Source organism: Gigantopelta aegis, chromosome 3 (assembly GCF_016097555.1).
Source record: "Gigantopelta aegis isolate Gae_Host chromosome 3, Gae_host_genome, whole genome shotgun sequence".
Lineage (NCBI taxonomy): Eukaryota > Metazoa > Mollusca > Gastropoda > Neomphalida > Peltospiridae > Gigantopelta > Gigantopelta aegis.
In genome coordinates, this window is record NC_054701.1 from 60,333,901 (window position 1) to 60,346,298 (window position 12,398).

Below are 12,398 nucleotides of genomic sequence, written 5' to 3' on the forward strand. Positions count from 1 at the left end.
TTAACGACACCACTATAGCACAATGATTAATCTTCGGCTATTGGATGTCAAACATTAGGACCTTACAGGAATTTCAGAAAACCCACTACATTTGTTTCCATTAGCAGTATGGGATCGTTGATATGCACTTTCCCACAGAGAGGATAGCACATACTAAAAATAGTTGTGGGCCACTGGTTGTGACTGGGAAAAATCCCAATTAGATAATGGTCCGCTGAGGTGATTTGATCCTACGACGCAAGCACCTCAGGCGAGCGCTCTTGAATTAGATCCCGTTCATTTTAAACACTTCGTCAGTGGGTATATCTAAAAATCATGCAGTGGGTATATTTGTAAATAAAGTCTCCTCAATAACCACACCGAAAGAACCTCAGTTAAACAGTTTAATAAAACATGTATGACACAAACATGACGACGTATGTATCTCAACATAAAAGGATTTAATCTCAGTTCACATGTATCATAATTTACAAACAAGTCAGATGACTTATTGACACATAAATAATGAATCGAATTATATATACATCTATATAATTGATAATATACATCGCTCATTGCACTTGTTACCGATCGATCAGTGTCCTTTTCACATTTTGAGCAAAACCATTAATCAAAACGAAAACCAATGATAACGTAAACAAATAATAATACTAATAATTATAATATTAACAATGAAACCACATATACAAAGAATCCATCTGTACAATAAGTCCGTATTTCACATGGATATATAATTTACCCCAGAGCACAAACACGAACAGAAAAAATAGTTTTGATATTGACTCGATATGTAATATTAATCATGTTTCTTATATGATAAAACCAGATACGTTGCTGACAAAAAAAACACAAAAAAAATAAAATAAAAATAAACAAAAATAATATCACTATAGTGGAAGATTGGAAAAGGAAACAAAAAATTATTGGTAGTTCAGGGGCCTAGCTTCGGATTTTCAGGGTGTACACCGACTTTTTCAGCGATGGAATAAAACGCTATTGGCATAGAGCATACCCGCATTTACATCATATCTTTTAATGTACAAAAAATGTAATCTCAGGTGGTACGCAGCTGCGTACCTGCGTATATGGAAGCTAGGCTCCTGTAGTTGAAACCAAATGATAAATCTTCACTGTCTCATTTCATATTGTTTGCACCATTTCTATGTTTCCGAATAAGAAATAAAATTAATCGCGTTTGCAGAAAAAAGTCATATCTGGGGTTAATAACTAGAACATTAAAGTCACCATCATTTAGCATCTTGCTTAAATAATTTGGTTTATTTGACTGTAAATTGTAGCTTGTTCCAAATATTCTGAACGCATCCTTCATAATTTAATGTTGAAGTTCCGCCTTGCCTAACTGGAATAGCACAATCTGTCATTTTATGTTTTAACCCTTTGTCGCTCAACAACCCTTGAATTCAGGTGTACGAACGTCGTTGCACTTAATAATGCAGGGTTGTCGTTGGCGCTTCAGGGCCAGCACTTTAGATTACGTAACCACGTCACATCGAAATGCTCTCCAAAACAGTTTCATGCCATCGGTCCAGGGAAATTCATATTCATCATATGCATGTTCGGGGCCAAATGCGCGGCGTACTGTTGCGCAGACTGCATGTATGTGCATGAAGAGAGTGACGGGTGATGCTGGTTTTGGGGTGTTCTGATACCGTAACCGTGGGAAGAGGCTAGTGCCGCAGACTGCCGCAAGGAGCAGTCGCTCGCCTGGCCGGGCAGACGACAGGCCTGTTGCATCTGGCTCAAACTGGCTGAACCCGGTTGTAGCAGGGCAGACGACGAGACTGGCAGAAACGAACTGTTGGCCATCCGACTGGAGTGGTGCGGGTAGTAGACCTGGTCGCCGCCCATGCACTGGGAGAACTGTTTTGAGACGCCGAACTGGCACTGGTTGGGGGATGGGGACGATGCAGCGCTGTGCGAGGCCCGCGTTTTGTCCAGCGTCGGCGAGATGGTGGAAGCGGCCTTCAGGATCTGGCACGACGGGAGTTCCGTATCCGGCGTGTCGCTTGCAACATCGTCGGTAGTGTTGGAAAGGGAATCCGTGTCGGGGTCTTTGGAAACCGGATGTGACGGCATAACGGCGTGCGTTTCCGTCTTTAGCTTCATCCCCATCTCTTCCGAGTCTGTCTTCATCTTCTTCAGTGTGCCCATGATGTCACCTGTGCAAGGGACAAAAGAAATACATTTAGTAACATAATATTATTGTATATTCTTATCAGACAGCACACACAAAAAAAGATGTTTATTTTAAGAACAATTCGACAAAATTAACATGGCAAATCCTATTCCCAGTTCAAAGGCATAATCGAATGGGTACATACATGTAATTTGCACATGGGTGTACAAGACTGGGTGTTTGAGAATGCGGCCGCCTCCACTGTTTTCAGAAATGGGGCCTGAGGGAAGGGGGTAATATTGGTTCACTCCCGGACAAGTGCCCAACACTATTTTGCACTACGGCCATAACCAGAGAAGCGCAGACAAGAAGAGGAGAATTGGGTTCGCATCTACACAGCGGCTCCCTCGGTGATGACGTTTAAGGCCACTACACCAAATTTCCCCTCATTAATTAAGCATTACTACTAGTAGGCCTAATTTAACCCAGTGTCCTGGACAAAAATCCCAGAAGGTGTGCTTGAACCTTAATTGGACAAAAGCACAAAATTCGTGTTTAAGTAAATAACCATTTTAAAATATTGATCCTAATTCTATACAAGATTTATTTTTTGTAGGTTTACGGAATAATACAACTATTTTGTCAACGCCAAGCCCACAGCGGTTAACAGACAAACTGTTACTAGTGGCTTCTCTCTTTACGAGTTGCGAGCGCCGGTCTCATCTCGTAATTGATTCTAAGGTCGTTGTCTACCATATGATGCAGTCCCATCGTCCTGGGAGGGACAATCCGGGCATCTGTTCGCTGCCATCTGTCGCGGCGGGCTCCTGTCGGAAACGCTAGTGGCGTTCCGTAACCATTAAATTCAATTCGCTATCTATCGAATCATCATCAAGCATATCAAAAGTACTGCATTACCTTTGTTTTCATGTACATTCTTTACTGTACAGTCGCTGACAAAAAGAGATCTTTGCAGGGGGCCGGTTACTTAGGCTTATTTATAACTAATTTGACGAGGCACCGACAGATGATGCGACTTAAGCCTAACAATGTCTACGTTGATAAACTCAAATCTCTCCTTCAAATAAGCGTCCAAGGTGAATTTTTGTTTGTCCTTTGAGAGATACAATTTGAATAGATACGCGTTCCATTACCGACTACGTTGTCTGACGTAACCGTAATTACGTTACCTAATGTAGCGTAACACACGTGCCATTCCTTCGAAGCGGGACAAGTCAGCTTCCGCTAATGACGTTGTCGGCGCGTGCCGCCACACTGGCAGTAATTTGGTTTTGTTGTCGTCAGATCACGTGGCTAACAATATAATTGGAGACTAAACACAAACTTTAAAAAGGGGAGGAGCAGTAAATGGTTATTGTGGTCGTGTTTTCACTACAGGCTGGTAGGTACAGGGTTCGCAGCCCTGTACCGGCTCCAACCCAGAGCGAGTTCTTAAGGGTTCAATGGGTGGGTGTAAGGCCACTAAACCCTCTTCTCTCTCACTAACCACTAACCAACTAACAACTAACCCACTGTCCTGGACAGACAGCCCAGATAGCTGAGGTGTGTGCCCAGGACAGAGTGCTTGAACCTTAATTGGATATAAGCACGAAGTTGAAATGAAAAATGTGGTCGTGTTTTTGTTACCTTACGAAGAACATGGTTTACACTGATTTTGTAGACATGGCTTAGTATAAATATACCACGGACCGGATTCTACCAAAAAGTATTAGGCATGGTTCCAGAGCATGGTGCTGAGGTTGATCAGTGCCCACAAACGTCGAAGTGCTCCAAAAATCCAATGTTTAACGGATGAATACAATTATTTATTCTAGGGTTGATGTTTCTGGAGACATTAACTTGGCCTATATCCATCCCTTTTCAAACACTACATCCCTCCCTTAATATTACTTTTAAGTGTGTTAATGATTTGAGTTTTTTCTTCTTAATTTTTTTCTAACAAAAATATTTGGCTTCTATTCATAAGAAAACCCCAAAGAAAACAATCTTTGTCCATATAAATTATCAGTTTTACCAGTCATTCCCAGAGTGTATCAAATTAGAGGTCAACTTTAAATGAAACGGACGTCCTTTAATTTATATATATATATATATATATATACACACATGTATTATTTTGGGGTTTTTAAAAAACAATAACCCCAAAACACACACACACACACACACACACACACACACACACACACACACACACACACACACACACACACACACACACACACACACCAGTAAGTTCGAATGAAATCAGGGCTGGTAAGCAGTTAGTTGGGTGGTGAATGATGATATAGAAGCAGTATTTAAAAGTGAAGACCAGACACGTGTAAGAAGGACACAAGCACAGGTGTTGGGCAAAATGACGACCCGGAATGATTGAATTACCGGCGAGATAGGTGCCAAGCCCTAACACGATACTGGAGCCCGGTCCGTGGTGTAATCAGCCGCGCTCATTAATATTTCACAACGCGAAAGCTAATCTTATCAAGACGAAGCAAATTCCCTCTATTAAAGAACCGAAGAGCCCGTCAGCTCCGAGGTGACAAACTCAAATTCGCGGAGAGTTTAAAAGCGTCCATTTTCACAGGGCAGGCGGGAATTCAATCCTACCAGCTTTCTGCTCGGGTGTGAGCGTACACAGGCTGAGAGAAGATTTGCCAGGGAGCCCGAGACGAGCGGAGAGCTGCACAGATGCTTAATCTAATAACGGTGGAATTTGCAGGAAAGTGAAGAGCAAAAAACAAAATCAGGACTTTAGTGCGCATGTCTCACCTTTGTCATCCTCAGAGGAAGTGTCGAGACTATTCGGTCGTTTGAGACTGAGGCGATGGTCTCTGTAATAAGAGGACGTGTTGGAGGATTAGAAAATAAGTCGATTGTTAGTGTATCACTTACACATAATAGAAAACCCACTGACATTAATAATAATAATAAAACACAAACCTATAATGAAACAATTTGTGAAAACGCAGATTGGTATAATTAATATACTTTTAACAAGCGCATCGCTATAAAGCCCCCATGGGGTAAAATGTATGGAATATATATATATATATATATATATATATATATATATATATATATATATATATATATATATATATTTTTTTTTTTTTTTTAAGTAGATTTTTTTTACCCAACTCTACCCGACAGATTATTTGATGGCTTTGCGATGTTCAGTATTGACAATTCTATATTGCTAATGAATACACACAAAACACAAATTGTAATAAATGGAGCTTGTGTGAGTTTATGATAACGACATTGGAATACATTATTTGCATTTAATACCTAAATACAAATGGAAATTAGAATAGTTAGTTTGTTACATGTATAGTTGTATAGAGAATAATACTGCTTACCTGCGACCCATTCCATTATCTCGGAATCCTTTTGCAAATGGATTATTATCAATCTTTAGTTGCGTTATCTGAAAAATAAATAGAGAAACATCATTAATATGATGTTTAGTTGGCAAAATATACATAGACAACAGAAGAAAACACCCCAGATCTCAAAATTATGAAAAGTTAAAAAAACAACTGTACGTTGGGGCGGGGGGAACAAAAATCCCGTTTGAATATATTATTAGACACAAAACAAAGTATATGTAGTAAGTGAACCTATTTAATTGCATTGGTTATAACTTATTTATGTAAGTTAAATAAAATTAACATTTAAAATTACATTAAATTATCTACTTTATATATTGTATATATACATTAATTTCATGCCCAGGGGCCAATAACAATTCTCGACATTTCGACGAAAATATAAACTGTTTTCCGGAGTGTTTGTGTGTGCGTGCGTGCGTGTGTGTGTAATATAAGGATACACTTTAAAAATATGTTGATCAAAATATTTGTTATTATAAATCAAGTTTGTTTGATGGGTACCTTTAAAAAAAAAAAAAAAAAAAAAGAAATTTGTTGACAATTATGAACGCACCTCTCAATGCTGTAAATAAAATATACTACACATTCCACATCAATACTTATCTATTTATTACCAGACACTGAACTACTTTCACGGTATTATTAATTTTGTTTCGTCTCTCAATCTTCCAAAGCATCGAGCCAGAAATGGTAGCGACCAGTCTACAGTATAATGGCAGTCTTGTAGTCCTAATGAGTATGTGTGATGAAGAATTAAATATTTATTGATCTATCGCTTTTGAAGTGAGAAAAATAACCTCAACAAGCGATGGATAATGTAACTTTCCAGTTGTTATGGAGCCACGACATGGCAGGTTTGACGTAATGCGGTGTAAAACCAGTACAAAATATTCAACGCTTCCGTAACAGTCGTTTGTAAGCAGACGTAGACACGCGGTCACGAGGTTTGACTGGTCCCGGGGGACGCGAGAAAGAAATGGTTGTGTGCATTGTGAGACTGCCATTTTAAAATAAATGTCAGTGCACGTAAATAAATGTGAAAGACTTTTTAAAACTGCACGATGACATGAACTGATGCAGTACACGTGTGCGATCTGATGTAATTTATCGTTTTAAAAGCTTAGGCGCCTAATAAAAATAAGGACAATGATAAAGAAAAAGAAGTAAAGCAAGAAGAGATTAAGTAAGAAGAAATAATTAACTTGTTAATGAGGGTGGTGATGATGAGGGGTGGGGTGGGGTGGTAGGGATACTATCACCAACTCTGAAAAAAAAAAATCCCCCAGTTGAAAATCAAATTTATATACAGCTGCCATCTTCCGACGCGTGTAGATATTAATGTTGTTGTCTTTATCTTTTATATCTACTCATGTGTTGTTTTTTTAATTATAATCCACAACATGTCTTGTTATTAGGCAGAATTATAAACTTATCGTTTATTCTTGAAATACACCCAGACCATCGAGCAAAGACTCCAATTGAAGTATAAAACCTGCTTCTTAAAGGAACTGCGAGTTTGCAGTCTGAGCCTTTTAAGCAACTAAAATTACATATAAAATACAAGTTCTTGTTTACAATACCAATTTCCATATATTTAATGTCTTTGTTGTCTTGTACTGATGTCTGCAGCAGGAATTTTTCAGTTTACTTCGTAATATATATATATATTTTGTACATACGAAATTATTGGGAGGTAACATATGGTTTGGTCTACTACAAACATTAGGACGACTATAAAAAATTTGCTTATAGTACAGACACTGATATCCTAAACATGAAAATACCTTTGATAATATGTAATTTTAGTCATTAAAAAGGATATATTACTTAGGCACAAACGTGTTACAATGGACCGTCCCTTTAATTATATGAGTGCAAATAATAAAAAAAATCCTCCACGACCACTTCAACCGAGTCTAGAGCCTGTGGAGGTGTACAGTACGGTCAGAACCTACCAGCTCGTTCTGGTAGGCGGTGACGGCGATGAAGGTCGTCTCCTCGAAGGCGTATGTGTTGAAGGTGTTCCACCTCATGCTGAAGATGTCGTTGGCCTGCACGACGTGCAGACGAGGCTGGTACTTGTGCATCGAGTTCAGGATGATCTGGATAGAAAAAACAGTGATTGTTCAACGACAATGCAGCACAGTATTTATCGGGGGGGGGGGGGGTGTGTGTGTGTGTGTGTGTGTGCATCAAAATCCTTAATATGGCATTTGACGGTCCCGAGCATAAGCGTAAGAGACAGGGGGGGGGGGGGGCAAAACTTCAAATTCAGGCAAAAATGATACAGATATTCGGGCAAAATGTGCTAACCCGAGACCTTTTTACCATGTATTCCCATCATTCTACCCTTAAAACTAGTTGTAATCAATGTAAAAATGCGCAGTGATTTGTTTATAACCCTTTATAGCTGTTTAGTAGTAATGTTAATATGATTGAATGATTTTTTTTTCAGATTCGGGCATTTTTGTTTAATTCGGGGGAAAATTAGGGGAGGGTGTGTCGTACGACTTTTTGTATCATATTTTAACAGTAATTTTAACTACATCACTACTATTGATACAATTTTTTGTATGCTGTGTAAAATGCTTCATTTATTTAAAACGCGGACCTTCCTAGGAAAATTAGCAAAGATCTAGAAAAAAAAAGACTGGTAATAACACTAAATAAATAATAATATTTTGTCCTTCAAGATACTCTTAGTAGAACCACAACAACACAACGAAATGTATTATGGAGCATATACTAAAGCCTGGCTCGGCACTTAATACTCCCGCTGTGTGTTTGCATATGCCATTGCTCCCTGGAGGGCGCTGGAAGTTGCCAATGTTGTGACTCAACTCATTTACACCTAGCCCCCTCCCTCGGGGACCGCGAACGCGCACCTAAGCAATAGCTCTTCTGTTTCGATTGAGCGAGAACGGCACAAATTGCGTGGTTAAGGCACATCGAGCCCTCGACTCGGCTACTCAAAGAAGCCGCCGTGTCAAAGGGTGGCGGAGTGATTGCAGCGACAGTGCCAATCTGACGCTTGCAGGGTACATCGCCACATAAACAGTGGTGTGCAACCAGCACTTCCTGTTGTCGAAATCGTCGCCATTGGCGCCAGACCAGCAATGTTGTGTCATCACCGGCAACACGAACAAACACTGTAGGTGATAGTGTAAATCACTTCCATCTTTCCACCGAGGTGATGAGCATGCGACCTGTAACTTCCCTTATCATGTATGTTCGTGTTTGTATAGATCATATCTTAAAGCAAAACAAAATTATGTTTGTTTTTTATTTTCATTTTAGATCATATCTTGGGGGGAAAAAAAAAAAAAAAAAATTCTTTCTAATTTTCCCTATATTAATGATGTTATCAAATTTTGTCAATAAAAATATTGTTATACCAACAGTACATGATCGTAGTCCAAGACTTGATCTAGGGTTGAACAAAATTATCCACGGTCAAACTTCCAGTGTGGTGTCATTTATATTTGAAATATTGTGGAGATCGTGCACTTCCCAACCAAAAAGCTAAAACGGGCACTGAAACTTATCGTATTCGGGCGCGTGTACAGGGGATGAGTTTCGGGGGTCGAACTGCCCCCAACCTCGCCCATCTCAAGCAAATTTTCTTCTCCCCCCCCCCCCCCCCCCAATACATTTTCTGGGAGAGCATGTCTGGACCACCCCACCCCCTATAAACTTCGCTTGCCACAGTCCAGGGCCCCGTTCCACGAAGCGTTCCCTTAGATCACAGTAACTGCACAGCTAATATATGCACTTAAGGTGATCTTAGGGCTAAGATCGCTTCGTGGACGGGGCCTAGACCCTTCTCCTGCTAAAATCCCTATAGTTACTCTTTACTGGGTTTGATGACACCGGGGCTAATCCCAGAGACGACAAACACGGGTTAACTAAATGGTCATCTCGACATCACTTAAAGAAAACAACTGCAATATTTCCACTATTTTAATTTTATTAAATGGATTTACGAAATCATTTATTTTGATATGAACAAACACAGATGCAGTTTTATTTAACGGTACTGCTTTCTAAAATAGTATTTCAAATTAAAGTATTTTTGAAATATATATTTATTGAAACTAATGCTATATATTTTCGTAGAATAAATCACAAATAAAACGATTATAAATTTAAAAATAAAATGCAAATTCTTAAATACTCGAATACAGAAATTGGTGAGATATTCATGAAAACCAACTAGGGTTTATTGTACTTTCATGCCATAAATGATACTAGAACAAATAACACACTAGTAAATATATCTCATACTATTTGCGGTCATTAAAGTGACTACCCTGGGTTTTCTGCCATTGAACAGAATATTAGGAAGTAAAATGAAAAATTATTGCTACAAAAATTAGCACTCTATTGCAACGCATGAACACACGCACGCATACACATGCACACGCACACACACGCACACAAACACACAGACACACACACACACACACACACACAACCAATTCAAATTACTGTAACGAAATTATCCAACATTGTTGTCCTAATACGAAAGCCGAAGGGGACGTTTTTCCTCCAGCGCCATCATTACACGGCGTTTGGAAATTCATTAGCGGGTCTGGAACATCAGTTCCTCGTTTAATTGAAACCAATAGCTTCTGGAATGAGAAGCAATTGTTCACGTTGACGTTTCGTTCAAAAGTTATAGCATTTGTCAAACGCGAGAAGAGGGTCGGCAATTCCCGGGAGCAGGGGGATCGGTTTCTTTCGTCCATGCGCCATCTTGAGTAGCACGTGTTCGATTTCTTCAGGAAAAACAAAACTGCACGCGCACGGCACGCGCTGGGACACAGATCATGGGGCCAAAACTATTTGAATAATGAATTAATGCACACAAAAGGAACATCGCTCTATCAATTTGGATTTGTTGAAAGTATTAAGATGTTCGTCGAGGGACGTAACTCTGATTATATACTCGCTGTCGTTTGAGGGCTCTCTCGCTCATTATTGATGCCTGCCGATTTACGCGTCGTCAGTGGCATCAGGGGTAAGCCCGTAGGAATTGAAGAGGGTGGGTCCTGTGCCCCCTCCCCTGACTTGACACTCAAAACCTTTTTTCTAATTTTATCATCGTTTTTGTGTGTGTGTGTGTGTGTGTGTGTGTGTGTGTGTGTGTGTGTTATTTGTATTTTCCACTAGTATACATCGGCTATTGGGTGTCAAATTAAAATAAATGCCAAAATGAAGTTATGATCAATATCAATAAAAAGAATTCACGATTTAAATTAAAACACAGTGGTGTGATAATTGATGATACAAATACATAGATGTTAAAAATATACCGAGGTTTGTTTTTATTTTGATGTGCACATAAAGAAAACAGACATTGGATAGGTATTAGAGGTAAAATTAGCGATTTGTAAGGGTCTATCCTGGTGAAAGATGCATGGTCCTAATAATTCAAATCCTTCTTTGGTTCATATAATTATACCCGGTTGTATAATCGAAAATTGATCGGTTGGTGTAAACTGTCATAACCGGTGATCGATGAAGAAACTTCCAAATGATTTAATGAATGAATGAATGTTTAACGACTCTATCACGAAAAATACATCAGCTATTGGGTGTCAAACTACGGTAAACGCAAAAATTAAACGTCCAACCAATTCCTAAAACTGAATATTATATACATGTATATATATATATAGATAACAAGAAGAAAAGGAAGAAAAACTAAGTTAAGTAACACGCGATCTAAAATGACAATGATGAATTCTCCGAGATTTTTTTTGGCAATGCCGTTTTCGTTCACGCGATCATTGTGAATTTTAATAACGTTTTCGCGGGACCCAAAGGAGCGAGGCGCTTACGAATTCTACATATTTTCATTACGGCAGGAAGACTACATCACTCATTTATGCGTCGCTCCGTCCAAGTTAAGCGGCGAGAATTTGGTATTCGTGCAAAATCTTGACTAAGCGCTTCGCCGTCGGCCGGCCGAGGGAATCCCGTCACGAAAGGAGCCGATTAGCGCAGCGCCGCGTTCCACAGAATTGAACGTGATTTTTCACACACCGACACGAGGACGCACCACTCTGCATAGGGGAGGTGTCCTCGGAGATGAGGACACTTGAATACTATAATTAAACATATATTTATATGTGTGTATGCAGACGCATATGCAAGAAATAGTGCAGTGTGTGTGTGTGTGTGTGTGTGTGTGTGTGTGTGTGTGTGTGTGTGTGTGTGTGTGTGTGTGTGTGTGTGTGTGTGTGTGTGTGTGTGTGTGTGTGTGTGCAGTGGCGTAGCGTGGGTTGCCAGCGCCCGGGGCAAGGCAAGTATTGCGTCCCCAACCAGTGGATCGTTAGCACTCCTCGAGTCCGTTCCACCAGTCCAGAATTTTGCGCCCGGGGCAACGCGGTGGCCTCGCCCGCGCTACGCCACTGTGTGTGTGTGTGTGTGTGTGTGTGTGTGTGTGTGTGTGTGAATACCGGGGAAAACAATTTTTTAGGGGGGCGAGTCGGGTTATGTTCATCCGGAAAACACATTGAAATAAACCCTTTAAAAAATCGCTTGGACCAGGGTAAAATTAGGTTGGACCAAGGTGGAGTGTGTATGTATGTGTGTGTGTGTGGGGGGGGGGGGGTGGGGAAGGAGGGGCGACATCCACTCACCCCCCTCTGGTATGCGAGCCTCTTAGTACCAGCACATGTTTTAAACGCAAAGAAATATTTAGCGATATCCCAGAAAGTTTTGTCCAACCAGTAACTGCTTATGCGTCAAATACAATTTCATGCAAGACAGGTAAAAAAAAAACCCCATGCTTTTGCGATACACAAGGGCGACTTTTGTCTATTCTTCTTTTAAATATTGGTATC

General features: G+C 39.9%; 1 protein-coding gene across 1 annotated transcript in view; it reads right to left on the reverse strand.

Annotated features, from left to right (window-relative positions):
- Positions 1-369: 369 nt before the first annotated feature.
- LOC121368355 (T-box-containing protein TBX6L-like) overlaps positions 370-12,398 on the reverse strand; it is a 30,314-nt gene continuing 18,285 nt past the window's right edge. The window contains exons 5-8 of the mRNA XM_041493049.1: positions 7,503-7,649; positions 5,515-5,582; positions 4,925-4,986; positions 370-2,180 (exon numbers count right to left, since the gene is read on the reverse strand). Coding sequence (XP_041348983.1) covers positions 1,534-2,180; positions 4,925-4,986; positions 5,515-5,582; positions 7,503-7,649 — 924 coding nt within the window. The 3' untranslated portion in view covers positions 370-1,533. The remainder of the gene's footprint in view (positions 2,181-4,924; positions 4,987-5,514; positions 5,583-7,502; positions 7,650-12,398) is intronic.